This window comes from Pteropus medius, unplaced genomic scaffold (genome assembly GCF_902729225.1).
Source record: "Pteropus medius unplaced genomic scaffold, Ma_sr-lr_union100, whole genome shotgun sequence".
Taxonomy (NCBI): Eukaryota; Metazoa; Chordata; class Mammalia; order Chiroptera; family Pteropodidae; genus Pteropus; species Pteropus medius.
This window is the reverse complement of record NW_024350319.1, coordinates 19254022-19270946: the sequence shown is the minus strand read 5'-3', so window position 1 is coordinate 19270946 and position 16925 is coordinate 19254022. Positions and strand designations below refer to the sequence as shown.

The 16925-nt window shown below is 35.3% G+C and overlaps 1 protein-coding gene across 13 annotated transcripts in view; it reads left to right on the top strand.

Moving 5' to 3' along the window:
- The window catches only part of KYAT3 (kynurenine aminotransferase 3), a 47778-nt gene that overhangs the window by 15215 nt on the left and 15638 nt on the right, over positions 1–16925 (top strand). For 6 of the 13 annotated variants that reach the window (XM_039838763.1, XM_039838769.1, XM_039838760.1 and 3 more), the window contains 6 exons: positions 5574–5632; positions 6217–6361; positions 8862–9011; positions 11745–11831; positions 12621–12746; positions 12850–12970. In XM_039838763.1, the coding sequence (XP_039694697.1) occupies positions 5577–5632; positions 6217–6361; positions 8862–9011; positions 11745–11831; positions 12621–12746; positions 12850–12970 (685 nt within the window). In that variant the 5' untranslated portion in view covers positions 5574–5576. Of the gene's footprint in view, positions 1–2167; positions 2226–5557; positions 5633–6216; positions 6362–8861; positions 9012–11744; positions 11832–12620; positions 12747–12849; positions 12971–16925 lie in introns of all 13 variants that reach the window. The other 7 variants (XM_039838766.1, XM_039838765.1, XM_039838767.1 and 4 more) reach the window with 3 other exon arrangements.

Sequence of the window (16925 nt, the reverse complement as noted above, 5' to 3'; positions counted from 1 at the left end):
GTACTCTTTTTTGATTGGGTAGAGAGCACATCAAAAAGATATCAAAAAAAAAAAAGGCATTTCACTTCATCTGAACACCTCTCAATCTTGCCTTCCACTGCTTTTTCTAATATCTTTTCATCATAGTGTTAAGGAGCTATGTTAATATAGTATTTTTAAATTGTTAAATTGTTGGGGAAAGCCACCGTCTATTAGCCAAATCTAAGCCATTCAGAGCTCTTCCCTAGAATTTTTGAAACCAGAAAAAGCCACACTCAGTCCCTTTAGGGTGGTGAAATTAAGAGGTATGACTGTTTCATTTCACGTGGAGTAAAGCAGCAGACTGAGACTGGTTAGAAACGTAGATAAAGCAGAGCCCTGGTGAGGTTCGCGTTTCTAGTTTCAGTTACCCTTGAACCTGGCTGCACCTCTTTGCTTCTCGTGGTGACGTGAATTTTCTAATAAATTCCTCTTTTCACATACTGTTTCAGATTGAGTTTCTGTCCGTGCAACTAAGAGGTCTGGTTAACATAGCTTTGGAGCTTTAAAGGCATCTGTACATTGGTCTGTTTCTCATCTTCAAAAGTAGGACAGAATAGCACAGAAGTTTCTTTTTAGTCAGGTTGGGGAACCAGCAAATTTCCAGCAGACTCAAACTGGTATTGTGTCAATAACTTACCTTTCCAAAGGGAAGGGTGCAGAAAGTTGTTATTGTTGTTGTTGTTTTTTAAATAAATCTGTATTTAAACATAAAAGACATTTAGGAAATGCTAAGGAATGAAGAAAAAAATACTGCGCATCATTACTGTGGTTGTTGGAACATCAAACTTTATATATATATATATTTTTTTTCTGTAACAGTAAATCAAAAATTATTGTTTTGTTAGTTTAGATTGAACTAGATGAGAATAATATTGAGGCTATTTCTCATCTTTCTTGTGATAATACTTATATTGCAATAGGGCATTCACCTTCTACATCAAATTTTAAAGGAAACAGCAGGCACCGTATAATTAAATGCACAGTAGATACACACTACCTATAATGGCAAAACACTGGAAATAACAAATACCCCAACAATAGGGCAGTGAATGAGCAAAGAGTGATACATGAGCAACCTAAAATATTACCTACCAATTAAAAGTAGAAATTTTATGATGACTAAGAAAATTTGTAAAATGTTTATGATACTGTTAAGGGAAAAGGCAAAATATATTTAAAAAATAAGCTGTTGCCACTATAAATACCTAATTCATAGAGCCGAAAGATAAAGATGTCTTGGCTATCGTAACAGCCAAGCACCACATTAAAGTGGTGCCAGTTGTGCTGGTGCTCTATGCTCCAGCCTAGTCATGAAGTCCATCTATTTCTCATATCTGGTTATTGCCTTCACCTCTCCAACCATTAGCTGTTATTTCCGTTTCCGATAATTTCTCATACTCTTTATCTTTTCTGCACTTGACTCATAGCCTGTGCTTTCTAGATGTCAGCAGCCTTGATATCCCCAGCTTCAGCCCACCATTTGGGAAGACTTTCTACACCTGTTTTATCCCGCCTAAATGCAACACGTCTTACAGGCAGAGTCCTCAAAATATACACAATTGAAACTTTAGTGTGCTCAGGCCTTAGGAGAATGAGTATTTTTATTTTCTTCTTTCCAAACTTTGCTTGTTCCAGCATCATTGCAGTAAACATTTTAAAGACTTAATAACTAAGCTTTTCTCATCTCTGCCAAGTGGTACCTAGTGGTGATTCTATAGGACTGTATTTTTCAGCCTAAAAAAAAAAGACGAAAAAACAGATGTTGCATATTATTTCACTAGTAGTTTGTATTTATAACATAGCAGAACGATATATGTATGCCGAGTATTAATCCACTGGAAGCAGAAGCTACCCCATCGAGTTAGCCAGTCCAATATTTTACAGGCTCTATAGATGTTCTATTGTACACCTAAGGCTCATACTTAATTCCCTATGGGATTCCAGGTTTATTTTAATTTCCTAATATTGGATCTACTCTGGCAAGTAATTCTTAAGTTGTGAGTATTTGCACCTACTGCTTGATGTTGATGTCTTTGGACATTGTGGGGTGGCACACATTTTCACCACTGTATTAGTTTCCTCAGGCTACCTTAGCAAAGTACTGCAGACTAAGTGGCTTAAACAACAAAAATGTATTATCTCACAGTTTGGAGACTAGAAGTCCAAGATCAAGATGTTGGAAGGGTTGGCTCTTTCTAAGGAAGGTAAGGAAGAATCTGTTCCATGGCTCTCCTCTACCTTCTAGTGGTTTGCTGGTAATCTTTGGTATTCCTTGACCTATAGAAGCATCCCCTCAGACTCCGCCTTCCCCTTCACGTGGCATTCTTCCCGTATGCCAGTCTGTCTCCAAATTTCCCTTTTTGTAAGGATACCAGTCAGATTAGATTAGTGCCCACCTTAATGACCTCAACTTATGACATCTGCGATGAACCTATTTTTAAATAAAGTCATATTCTAAGGTACTGGGTGTTAAAACTGTAACATATGAATTTTGCAGGAGACACAATTCAACCCATAACAATCACCAATCATTATATCTCCAGACTTTATTTCTGCCATGTTGGTGTGAGGGTTAGTCAGGAAATTGCTTCGGCTGATAAATTGTGAGTAGAAATGAAGTTTGTACATCTAAGCAGAAACTTCTAAGAATTTTTTCCCCCTCTATTATGAAACTGGCAGTGTTCCTCATGGAGGCTGTTTCATCAACCTATGTCTCAGAGTGACAGTGACATTGAACAGAGTAGGAGATGACCTTCAGTCGATATGTACCATGAAAAGAAATAGAGCTTTATGTTTTTTAAGTCACCAAGATTTGGGGATCATTTGTTATTGAGGCATAGATTAACTTAAGTTGACTGACACTGTAAATATCTAAATTGAGCTAACTTGTACCATATGTTCACTTCTAATATGTGGGTTTTTTTCATTCATTCATTAGATATTTGTTGAAGACTTGCTGTGTGCTAGGCATAGTACTATGTGTTGGTTGCTGTGACAGTTAATTTTATGTGTCAAATTGGCTAGGACATGGACCCAGACATTTGGTCAAACACCAATTTAGATGTCTCTGAAGGTATTTTTCAGATGAGATTAACTTTTAAGTCAGTAGACTTTAAGTAAAGCATATTACCCTCTATAATGTAATAGGCCTGATCCCATCATTTGAAGGCCTTAAGAGACAAAATTCTAAAGTCTCACCACCCCCCAGGAAGAAGGAATTCTGCCTCCAGACGACCTTCAGATTCAAGCTGCAACATCCCCTCTTCCTGGGGTCTCCAGCCTGGACTGCTCTGCGGATTTCAAACTTGCCAGCCTCCAAAAAAGATTGCATGTGCATCACTTTATAGATGCACATCCTATTGGTTCTGTTTCTCTAAGAAACCGGATTAATACAGATACATCAGTGATCAAGCTAGCAATAGTCCTCACTTACAGTCTATGGAAGGATACAGACAAACAGAAAAATGACAATGTTATGTAGTAAATGCTGGAAAGTACTCCGTGTAATAGGAGCACATAAGAGGAGCACCTAACCTTGACTTCAGGCATCAGAGAAGGCTCTCTGGAGGAAACGAAGTCTAACTTGAGAACCAAAGGTGGCAGGTGTAATAGGAGCCGAATGCAGAGACAGAGTGGCGGGGACCAGGGATTAGATTGAGTATAGAACATGTATTCTCAGCTGGGACTTTATTGCCCCCCAGGGGGAGAAAATTGGTTCTTAGCAAGTGAAATAAACCTTAGCTATTACAATATTTTGTGACCATGCAAAGCTCAACTCCATCTGACAAAATCTTATTCCTTAATATTTAATGGGGGAGTAGGGAAGATATTCGAACAAATGTGTCTTAAAAAGTCTCCTTGGGGGAGGCAATGATGAAAAAGAGGTTGAGAAACAGTACAAGAAGACCAATTTGAGGAGAGGAATGATCACATGGAGTCACAGGAGTGAGAAAACATAGAATATTTGAAGTATCGGAATGGTTGAGGCATAGAGTTGGGAAGGAACAGAGGCAGGGAGAGTAGTAAGGGAAGGCTGTTTGTTCAAGCCACAAATTTTAAAGAAAATTAAATCTGAAAGTGTATTTGGCTTCAATTGGCTAAATAGTTTAAGTAAAATTGGAATTTTTGTCTAAATTATCTACGCAGACTGAGCTCACTTTTTTGTATATGAATTTGTACTTTGTTTTTGTAGTCACATGTTGAATGAACCATTAAGTTTTAAGCATTTTTTAGAGATGGCAAAAGACAATTGTTAAACTCTATTCTATCTATCATTCTGGGACTTTTTAGTTTTATAATTGTAGTCTTTAAAATAGCGTCATGTTCAGGTGGGTACTTAATCATAATGCTATTCTGAAAGGCACATTAACCTCTGGAGAATTTGCCTGTGATTTACTTCACTGGAGCTTCAAAGATTAAAAATATGAGAATAAAAGGTATTTTTCCTTGGTTTCATTATTGGGAATAGAATGAGAACAATGGTCTATTTAATAACCATTATCATTATCTTCCTCCCAGATTGAATTAAAATTACTTTAATATTCTATTAGGAAAATCTTTACAAATATGCTGCCAATCATTTTTTTTTTTTTTATTTCCAGCAGCTTGTTAACAGTGAACTCAAAGCTAATTCAGTGATTTTGAGAGACAGTATAAACTTCATTCTAGAAACTAAAGAACTAAAAAATTGTATGCTGTACTATAATTTTAACTTTTAATATTTTTCCATGGCAGCCATAGCTTGCTTGCTGTTAAATAGAACTGATCTAATATCTAATATACTTTTTTTTAAAAGGTAGCATTCTAGTATTTTTTAGAAGGTCTTGTTATGTAAGAGATAGTACATGGAAATGGTTCTGAGTATGTGTTTTGGAATCAGACTGCCTGGATTCAAATCCTGAGGTGCAAATGTTTGGGTTTAAATGTAACTAGCTTGTGTAAAGTTATGTGATCTTATCCTCTCTGAACCTCTCTTTCCTCATATGTAAATTATAGCTAATAATAGAACCACTGCATAGGGTTGTTGTGAATATAAATGAGTTAATTATGTAAAACGCTTGAAACATTTTCTGGTATATACTCAGTACACAATAATGTTAGCTTTATTATTATTACTAGTTGAAACCCCTTATTAAGTAGTTTAAAAACCATTCATTGAGTGCCATATGAAAAACCTACTTGTGAAACTGTTAGCACATCTTACCTAAAATGATCTTCAGACTCAAGATATTTTTTAAACTTTTTATTAGCATCATTTTTATTCTCTTTGGTACATTTCAGGTCTTTAAATTGATTTATTACTTAGGTGAGGATGATATTTTGGTTCTTATGTGAGAAGATAAACACCTAAGGTTCATAAGAAAATGCACTCCTCAGGACAGTAGTTGGGGAATGAATTCCTCTTCAGAATTTTTTTATGGGAGTCTAGCATTTATCTTTATGGTGCCATTTTCCCCAGGTCGACAATAGAGAAGAGAGTTTCCCTTGATCTTCTGGCATTTTTGAATTTTGATTAGAGAAACTAAAAAACTTTTAGTATTTATATCTTTCAGAAAATGTCTTTGAAATTTAAAAATGCAAAACGAATCGAAGGCCTTGATAGTAACATGTGGTAAGTACCTTAGAACGAACAGTCGTAATTTGGTGAATTTTTTTCCTATACATTCTTTTATCTTTATTTGGGAAATTTTTGCCTTATCAATGGTCTATAAATCAACTTTAATTTATCCATTAAATGGAATAGAAGAAAGTTAATGATCCAGACACTGATTTATTTATGTAGCAAATGTATCAAACCCTTCGCTAAGCATTGGAAATAGGCAGAGAAAAGACAATTTTGGTTGATGCCCTTATGGAACTTACCTTCTAATTTATGAACTTTTCTTATTAGCTCTATTATCTAACAGTTAATAAGAGAACATAGCAGTGGCTGATATGATTGAGAAAACTATATGTATGTGATTAAAATATGGGTATCATGGAACTGAGATTTGTAAGAAGCATTAAGTTCATTAGTTCAGCCAGCATTTTATTTAGTGAAGTCAGTTTGTAGATGGTAAAATTTTTGTTGAGAACTTATTATTTTTAATGTTAGACTAAACTGTCTTATTTTTCAGTTTTATAATAGGACTGTAAGTTATAAAGTTAACTTTGTAATTATTGTGCTTATTGATATTAGCATTTTTTAAATCTTAGGATCGAATTTACCAAATTGGCTGCAGCACCCTCTGTTGTGAATCTTGGCCAAGGCCTTCCAGATATATCCCCTCCTCTATATGTCAAGGAAGAATTATCAAAGATTGCAGCAATTGATAGCCTGAATCAGTATACAAACGGCTTTGTAAGTATAGGAGGACTATATGGGGAATAAGCTTGTATTTCATATTGTATTGTGTATGAACATACTTTTGTCACTTCTGTGTAACTGGCTTTATGGGACCAAGTGTCCCAACCTGATAACCCTTGCCCTGATAACCCTATGGTGAACCGTCCCCTACTTCCTGCCCCTCCACAGTTCTGTCTTGTGCCAGGATGATTCTATAGCAACAAAGGAGGGAGAATATTCTCTTGAGACATGTGTTTCTCTCCCATTAACATTTATGCAGCCTTAGCACTGGCCTCTTAATTAATATCCTCTTATTTCCATCTCGTTCCTTGCTTCCACTCTACCTCAACCCAACCCGCATCCTTCTGCAATTAAAAGCCCAGAATATTCAGAGATTTCCTAGATTCTACCAAAAAAAAAAAAGCTGTCATAACCTACTAAGTGAATTGAACAAGGTTGCAAGACACAAGGCCAATATACAAAAATCAATTGTATTTCTCTATACTAAAAATGAACAGTCGGAAAGTAAAACTTTTTAAAATACAATTTATAATGGCATTAAAATACATGAAATACTTAGATCTGAATTTTTAAAATATATGTAAACTCTGTACACTAAAAATATAATACATTGCTGAAAGAAATTTGATAATGCCTAAATAAATGGAGCGATATATGATATTAGTGGATTAGAGCACTAAATATTGTTAAGATGACACTTATCCTTAAATTCATTCATAGCAGAGTTTCTTAAGTTATGGCCAGTGGTCAAATCTGACCCATTCCTTTTTTTTGTAAGTAAAATTCTATTAGAACATAACCATGCCCATACATTTGCATATTCTCCAGTTTTTGTAAATATATGTGAGAGTGTGTGTGTGTGTGCGCGCGTGCGTGTGTGTACATGTGTATATATATATATGTTTTGGTACAGGCACTGGGAATGGTGTTGCACTATCACCAGGCTGAGGACATTCGTATCTCGGGGGGATGGGAAGGAAGTGATGTTGAGGAGAAATAATTTTTTTTTTACACGTCTTTGCCTAGTTTAATTTTTATATGAAGCATGAATTATCTTTGTAGTTAAAAATTTAAAAACACAAACCCATATCATTCTAAGAAAGGATGTTTAATGTTTATAATTGCTTTCAGATCACCCTTTGCTAGAATTTGTTAGACCTGATAGTAAAATGAAATTCAAAGGAAATTTTGGATTTCTGGGAGTGGTGACAGCCTTTCACAATTCATGCATATTTTTTGAGCTTGAATTTACAAAGTCTTTTTCTTTTGCTATTATTTTTTAGTTTAATGGCTATGTTCTATCACCTCCTCTTTTATTAATTATATGCAGTTTCTCTAATATATTATCTAAATTCAAAATAGGATAAATGTGCTATAGCTTTGTTTTTGTTGAGTTTAACTCAGTGAGGATCTGGAAAATACTAGCCAATATTCTGAAAGGAATAAAAAGATGACAGATAAATGCATCTTTGACAAAAAATGCCTCCTTTTTTTCACAGGAACTGGGGTGGATAACTTAGAAGGAACCTAAGACCCTTTTACCTCACAAACCTGGGGTGTATCCAGCCAATTTCCCTCTTCTGCATTCTGACTCAGTTTATTCCTCCAGAGCCCAGGCGCTTTCCAAACAAAAGGCACATGGCCTGCACTTGGATACGCACAAGTGACAGAAAATCGGGGTGGTTCCCCAAAAGGAAAAAGAGAAAGTAGATGTTAGACGGGAAAAAATAAGAAATATTGACTTTAATACCAAAAAAGACAAGGAGGGGGAAAGGGAATGGAAAGAAAGAAGAGAAGGGAACAGAACGTGGACGAGAAGATCGAGGAGGCGCTACTCAAGAAGTTGCAGGCCTCCCCAAGTCTCAGACTTTGTGCATTTACAAACCCTCATTTCCTGCTCTCTTGGCTATCAGTGTGAATAATGTTCCATTTCTTCCTAACATTTGCTATCGCATCAACACTAATGTGTGTTTCCTTGGTGAATTCTTTTTCTCTCTCTCCATAGTCCATTGGTTGGCATAACTTTCTATCCAGAGACTTAGAAGAACAGATTCGGGCAATACACAGTTAATGTAGGGTTTCTGGCTGATTTTAACTGGGAAAAACATCCAGCTGTATTCAATATGATTTAATTGCTGTCAGAATAAAGTATTTAAATCTGATCTAATTACTATCAAAAGGTACTATCAAGAATATATTTGGCGTTGAAGTCAATTTTTATTCAAAGCAAATACTTTGAAATTTTGTATTCTAAAAATAATCATTTAATAGGAAGTTTTTAATCATTAGTGAGTCTTCATGACCATTCATGTAGAAACCCTCTGAAGGTAAGAAAAGATTATTTTAATTTGTTGCCAATTAAAACTACAAATTTTCTTTGGATGATTATACAACCCAAATTTGAAAAATTCTTACCTTTCAGAGCAAAATTACCTCAACGAACTAGGTCGCATAATTCAAGGTGTTTTTTTTTTTTTTCGTTTTTCTTTATCAGGGTCATCCATCACTTGTGAAAGCTCTGTCCTGCCTATATGGAAAAATTTATCAAAATCAAATTGATCCAAATAAAGAAATCCTTGTGACAGTAGGAGCATATGGATCTCTTTTTAATGCCATTCAAGGATTAATTGACGAGGGAGATGAAGTAAGTATGTTAACACTATCATGTTCCTTATATTCATCATTATCATTTGTTCTGCCTTTGAATCTTTTACTTACTTTGCACTCTTTTTAATTTTTAATTATTTTTGAAGTATGATGCATAGCTGCAAAGTTCACACATCTAAAGTGTACAGCTCGATAAATTTTTACATATGTTTGTGTGTGTGTATCTTCATGTATCCACAAACCGGATGAAGATAAAGTACATTTCTAGCCCCTGGAAGGCTCCCTTTGCCCCTTCCTAGTCTGTATTCTCCTGAAGGTATCCATTCTTCTATCTTCTATCACCATAGGTTCCTTTTGCCTGCTCTTTAACTTGATATAATCGAGTCAGATAGGACGTACTCTTGAGTCTGTCTTCTTTCATGTATCATTTTATCTGTGACAGTCACCCATTTTGTTGCATGCAGTTTATTCTTATTTTTTCAGCCTTTTTAGATAAGGGCAGAAGGAAGGGACTAGCAGCCATGAGGGGGAAAAATGAATCTTAGTTTTCACTGCTACAGTAACCTTTAATCTGAACATAACATAACAATGAACATTTGGTCATTGTACTTTTGTGCCCAGTATTGTCAGTAGTGAGGGAAGGAGTTCCCTGTCTAGTAGAGGAGATAAACTTGTAAAAAAGTTAAGAGGAATGTAGTGTGATTGTCTGTAATTGAGAATGTATAAATTATGGTGATGACAAAAGGAAGAAGTGATCGACTCTACTAATATAGGTCTAGAAAGCTCCAGGGAGGCATTGCATAAGCCGAGTCTGAAGAATGAATATATTTACCCTGATCTATATTATTATTTCCTCTTTGAACTGTCACAGCACTTTATCTGTACCACTTTTATAAAAGATATCACTATACTTTGTGTTGTATTATTATTTTACATCTCTAATTCCTTCTACTATGCCTGACAATAAGCCACTTAAGGAAACATGTTAAGGAAGTACAGTCATGCTTTCAAATACACGATCTCAATCCTATAACATAGTTGAAGGTCTTACCTCACACTTTGATGTTGCTTCCTCCTTCTCTGCGCTCTGCTGTGGTATCCCAGGGCTTAGTCCTTGGCCTTCTTTTCTCTATTCTTCCTTCTCCGATCACCTTATCTAATAGTTTGAAACCACACATGTCACTTTCTAACATTTTATCTTTATAGCATTTATTATTATCTTAAATTAATTTACTTCCTTGTTTTCTTGTTTATTATAAATTTCTCCTAGTACAGTGTAAGCTCCAGGAGAACTAGTTTATTGCTGTATTGCCAGTGCCTAACATAATGAGTGTTCAATAAATATTCTTCAAAAAGAGAGGGGAATTATTCCTGTTATAAAAATAATTACAGTGAAGAGTATCAAGTATATTTTTTTAATTCGACCTCCCTACCTCCCCAATGTTCTTTCCTTTTCTGGGCTCTCACTTCATATCAGGCACTATGTTTCTTATTAGAGTTACAAAGGTAGGTAATTTCACATGCAGTCCACATGAGAGAAAGATTGGTTCCTAGTTCATTTCTTTGTCCTCCAGAATACCTAACACCAAACATAAGCACATTATGTATAGGTACACAATGTGAGTTGAATGCCTAGTACAAACAAAGGGGCTTTAGAATGTAAGGGCCTCTTTTGACTCCAGTGAGAAAGGCCTTGAACAAGTATTTCACATCATAGGTAATACAAACAGTAGAAAGTGTGAATTTAGAACAATAATTAGGTACCATTAATTTAACCAACAACAAGTTAAATGAGGCAACTTAGTGCAGACTTGTGAAATTATAAATTACTGTTGCCAGATTTTTCAAAAGCAGTTTGGCTATATATAGAAAGTGCCATAAAGATGTTTATACCCTTTAACATAGCAGTAGCAATCATGAAAATATATTCAGCAAATTTTTTTAAAAATAGAGAAACTATACATACACGCAAATGGACATAGCATTGTTATTTATACAAGCAAATTATAAGAAAATTATTCTAGAATTCAATAGACTCACAAAGATTCGTTAAAATAATAAATATTAGAACTCAATATGAAATTTTTGTGAAATATTTCTAGATTTAAAATTTTTTTTTTTAAAAAGCAAAGAGACGAGAACATTGCAGGGACTAGGAAAAAAGACAGAATCCAGATGTAAGTCACTTAGAGGGGAAGTATAGTATCTGACAATAACAATAGCATCCTAACTGATGATCTTCCTGCTTCCACTCTTTTTTCAGGATGCTTTTGAGAAAAGGGAAACATCTTTATTCTCAGGATAATATTTAGAAATTAGTACTCCATAATAGAGAGCATTGCAGTGTTGTTTTTCTTTATTGTCTGACTTCTGTCACCATCTGATATTTTATTTTCTAGCTTGAAATTTAAAACTCAGTGTTTTTGGCTAGAACATCCCTTTGGGAATATGAGAGCTATGCCTCCTTCCCCCCCCGCCCCCACCCCAAAATCTACCTATACACATATAAAACTTTGCAGACAATTTGAAGGGTCCCCACTGCAAGCCTATCTGTAGATCTCCCTAAGAGATCAAAGACTCCAGTTAAGGCTCTTGACAAGTTTATCCCCAAGGTCCTTCCTCTTGGAAGATATAGCTCCAGGAAGAAAAGGCGTGCTTTTTTCACTGCTTCATCTCAGCATGTAGTATAGTGCCTCGCACACAGTAGTTATACAATATTTATCAAATGAATTAATGATCGATGTTGTGTTTTTATTTGGTTTTATTTCAGGTCATAATAATAGTGCCTTTCTATGACTGCTATGAGCCTATGGTGAGAATGGCTGGAGGAAAACCTGTTTTTATTTCTTTAAGATCTGTAAGTTCGCTGATAAGATTCACATGCTTTAAGTTTTGAAAATACCAATTACTTTGTTGCCAGTAATGTTTCTGCCCTGATTACATTTTGGAATTTACTGTATGTCTCTACTATGACCGAAGTTAATCAGCAGCTTTAAGAGGGGAACTTTTATTACTTTGTCACGTGTGCCATGTGTCTGTGTTGTATCAGTGTCCACATTGTATATAATATTATCTTTTGTGGTCATGTGTCTTCTCCACTGACTGAGCACCACTAGGTCAGAGACCATTTCCAACTCATATTTATAGCACTGCACCCCAGCGACTAACAGTGTCTGGTGTACATTTGGTGCTCAGTCACTGCTTGTTGAATTCTGAATGAAGTGATTTTTTTTAATTCTGCTATTACCTTTAGGAATATAATCAAGTGTAGCACCATCGTCTTTTTAAAAATCTCATCAAAATAGGTAACATACTAATGTGAATCACAGACTCTTCTACCAGCCTTCTAGTATCAGACTTGTTAACCATAGTTAGAACTGGCTCCTTTGAAGGAATATAGGCACTTTAACAGCTGTTAATGTTGAGATTTTTCCATTTAGCAGGTGTGAGCATGAGACTCAAGCCCTCTTGGACTTTTAAGGTAGAACTAAAGTTTAGTTATTTCTGTTCGTTTTCTGTTAGTCATTTTTTCAGTTACATTTACCATACCTTTCTCTACTTTTTTTTTCTTTATTAGGTAATTTATTTGTAAGACAGCAAACACAAATTAATTGAATTAAATCACATCTTCATTCTTTATGTTTAGAAACCTGTCAATGGGAAAAAATGGTCTAGTTCTGACTGGACTTTGGATCCTGAAGAACTGGCAAGTAAATTTAATTCCAAAACCAAAGCTATTATACTAAATACTCCACATAACCCCATTGGCAAGGTGAGTGAGTCTTTAATCTCTTTATACAGTTTTCTGACCTGTCATTTTCTGACACATTGAATAATAATTGGCTCTGCTATTCTATATCCTTTTATATGTATAGGTGTACACAAAAGAGGAACTCCAAGTAATTGCTGACCTTTGCATCCAATATGACACACTCTGCATCAGTGACGAGGTTTATGAATGGCTTGTATATACTGGAAACAAGCATTTAAAAATAGGTACTGATTATTACATAGTCACAAATCTAAATGTGTTTGGGCATGTGTAGAACTGGGTTGGAAAGGATCCCAAAACAGCTTTAAATTAGTCTTTGTAATGGGTGTCTGTATGAGTACTTAAAAATGGGATTTGACTGAATGGTGCTTGAATGAATTAATGAACACATTGATAGACAAACAGTAGAAACTTAGGGGAAGAGATTTTGGGTCACACTATAAAACTACGAAACCAGAGAAGTAATACTTTTGCCTATATCCTTGGATTTTTATCAAGAATCCAGCTCTTATCTGGTACATAAGACACAGGGAGCTTACTTATTTCTGAACTGGACAATCTGTGCTGAGCAAGTTGCCAAAATGCCAGGCCAACAGCAAAAAATTACAAGAACAGTAAGCTTTTGCTGCTTGGCCCTTGCCTGGGATTTCGTCATTAGTACTGGGCCATCTCATAAAGGCCATGGTATCTTCTGTGGTAACCCACATTTATATCAGCTATAGGATTATAAGCTGGGCTACAATCTTTGGGTCTTTGCACTTGTTCTTCCTATGCCTGGAAACACTTTTCCCCCAGATATCCACATGGCTCAGGCTCTCCCCTCCTTCAGGACTTTATTCAGATGTCTATTTTCATGATCACAACATTTAAGATAGTTATACCTCTCCTTTCAGCATTTCCTTTGTCATTTTTTTTCCTTTTTTTTTTGGTCTTCTATAGCAGAAATCAGGATCTGTATATTTTACTTCTAACCTGCAAGAAGGGAGGGACTTTTGTTTGTTTTGGTCTCCTCCAAATGCCCAGCTCCCAGAATAGGATCTTGCCCATGGTAGACGATCAAAGAGTAGTTGTTGAATAAATAAATAAGAAGTATGAAAAGGACAAGGGAAGAATAATTAAAATCACTGTGGCAGAAACCAATAAATAAAAAAATTAGTGCACTTATATGCAAATAGTTGTCCTTTTCTTAATTATCTTTATGGTACATTACAAATTGTTGTAGCGACTCAGAAGAGGAAATAACTGCTCGAGGGGATCAGCGAAGGAGTAGGCAAAGACGGAATTAGGCAGAGAAATAGAAAGAAAATTCCTATCAGATAAACAACATGTATTGAGGCAAAAAGGCATGAAAGATCAAGATAAACTTAAGGAAGGTCAGTGGTTTATAAGGGTGTGTTGTAGTAACCTGCACAGATGAGAGTGAGCAAGTAGGGTGATTCTGAAGGACATTGTATCTGACAGTAGAGTCTAAACTTCGTTGAGGAGTGTCAACTTAAAAATAAAATGGCCTTTCAAAGTGAGCAGCAATAAGCATTTATTGAGATCAATAGGAATAGCTGTTCTGGAATTATTAATTTAGACAAAAGCCCAAATAATGTTCCAATGAGGAGACAAAGCCATGGGTATTTCTGAGAAAGGGTGGGGGGAACAATTACATCAATAGAAGGAAGGCATTTCTGTTGGTGCAGGTTACATGTTAATTTTAAACACCGTTTTCAATTTTCAAGCCAGTAGTCATAATAACTGCTTTCTTGTTATCTCTGCAAACAGTTCTCTGGGGCCCAAGGTTGCTTAGGTCCAGTTCAAAGGGTATTTTGTCCTGTTTTTAACATTCCAAGATGTTTTTAATGTTAAGATTTAAGGCATAAGATGTGCAGGGCAGTTCCTCTGGCACGGTAGCTCCGGCTCCATTTTAAAGTAGCTCCATTTATATTATTATTTATAGGAGGTCAGTGGTTCTGAAACTTACTTTAGAGGTAGAGCACCTTGAAGCTACCATGTTCGCATCATGAAATATTGCATTCCATCCTGAAACAAGAAGCAATTTTCCTGACATTAAATTAGAAGTCAATATAAAAATCACAATTCCATGTGTATTTGTCTGTAACAAAGCTATTGAAATATCTGAGTTTTTGTGATTTTGCCATTAATAATGATTTATTAAATGCACATTTGTTTCACTCTGGTAGCATTCACCATCACATAAGTGGTAGCGCTTAAGTGCTTAAGAAAATTTCGTGGAGGAAAATTTAAAGTTGATTTTTTAAGCTCTATACAATAATTCGATCACCAGAATACCAATGAGTATGCTTTGAGAACTACTGCAAAAGGTATGACAGCACAGGGGAATTGATTGTGTGATTGGATTTGTTTTATAAAGGTAAGAACCAGCTACAGGTGAAGGTCTTAAGCAAGTCAGGTGCCCTGACAGTGGAGATGATTCATGGGAGCTGTTTAGAAGAAGAAACTATAGAGCACAGGATATAGCATAGGAAGGAGGGAAGCAAGTACGATTCTGAGATCTCTAGCCTGGACCACTCAATAGCAATGCAGCCCTTAACCAGAGACGGAGATGTGGAGAGGAAGAGCAGATCTGTGGGGAAGAGCTGAGCCAAGGAAATTCCTGCTTTTCATGCTTTAGTCTTGCTAAGTTTCAGCATCTGTGAGACACAGGGGAGGAGATGTCTGGAGACAAGTAGAATTATAGGCCCGATGGTCAAGATCAAATTATGAAGGGTTGCATTTTTTGGCAGTCATCAAAATTTTGTCGACATTAGAACCCATGGAAGAGAATGCATTTTCTCAGAGAGAACGTGTAAACAGAGAAGGCCAGAGGTTTGCAAAGCGTGGTGCCTCAACACAACAAACTAGTTCTATGTCAAAACTGCATGAGTTCACCATTGCCCATCTCGTTGACCTCTGCCTTGGGTCGTTTGAACTATTCTCCAATAGAAAATCAGGCAAATATGGGCAATTAATTTTTCTTGGTAGGTTTTTTAATAGAAATGTTATTAAATTATTGTTTTTTATTTTATTTAAAATTATTTTATTTAAAATTATTTTATTTTAAATATATTTGATTTATTTTAAATATTTAAATATTTAAAATAAATTTAACTAATTAATTTATTAAATTATTTTATTAAGCTTATTAATTTTTGTTTTAGATTAAGCAGAGGGGAAAAGGCATCTATCCAATGAATGAATATAATTCTATATTCAACATAAAACATGTTCTTGCCCATGCGAGAATTACTCAAAGCTTTAGAGTTTTACTTAACTCAGTTTAGCAATATTCTTTCTAAACGATTACTTTAAATGATCATGAAATTATTTTTTAAACCTATATTATATTTAAACCTTATGTTATAAGCCCTTCATGGTAAAAATGTAACAGATCATATTTGCTAGAAATATCAAGACATATTTAACTCAAATTTTTTTTAGTTGTCGTAAGGGCCCGTAAAGACAAGAAAAAAAATGAATTCACTGTTTCATTATTTAGAGAGTGCAGTTCAGTTGTATGAAAACTTATTCTATCAAATACCGTGGCCTTTGTTACGTGAAAGATTCAGGATGGCTGTTTCATCAATTTGCAGAGTACAATGGTAGTTCTTTAACACAGTAAGGCTTTCTAGCCACATATCATGAAATTAGCATCATCTCCATGTTTTCCTGGTGTAGCACTCTTCATCATGCCTCTAATCTTTATCTGACTTCTATTGAAGCTAAGTTGCCTATAAATAACTGTTATAGCTGCTGTGGCTGATTTAAGGATCATAGATCATAAATGAGAAATGTAAAGACCAGTTGCCTTTCAGATATAACTGCAACCTAAACTTACTGATATTGGATATAGTTGTTTTTAAATCATCAGACCAGCAAAGATTTCTTTTTCTTTTTTACCTCTGTGTTACTACGATCACGCTCTGTGCTGTGGTCATCCGTTCTGCTGATCTGTTTACTTTAACTTCTGTGGCTCCCCAAATCTCTGATATTGAGAGGACACGAACATCTAGATGTTTTAAAATTACTTTGGGCTCTTTTTATTGAAATAGTAGATTTTGTTCTTACTGGATCAGATTCATGATTCAAATGATATCTCCAGGTTTCAGTAAAATGACATTTCAGTTAACAAAAGAAATCTCTTATAAAAGATATACTAATACACTGATATTT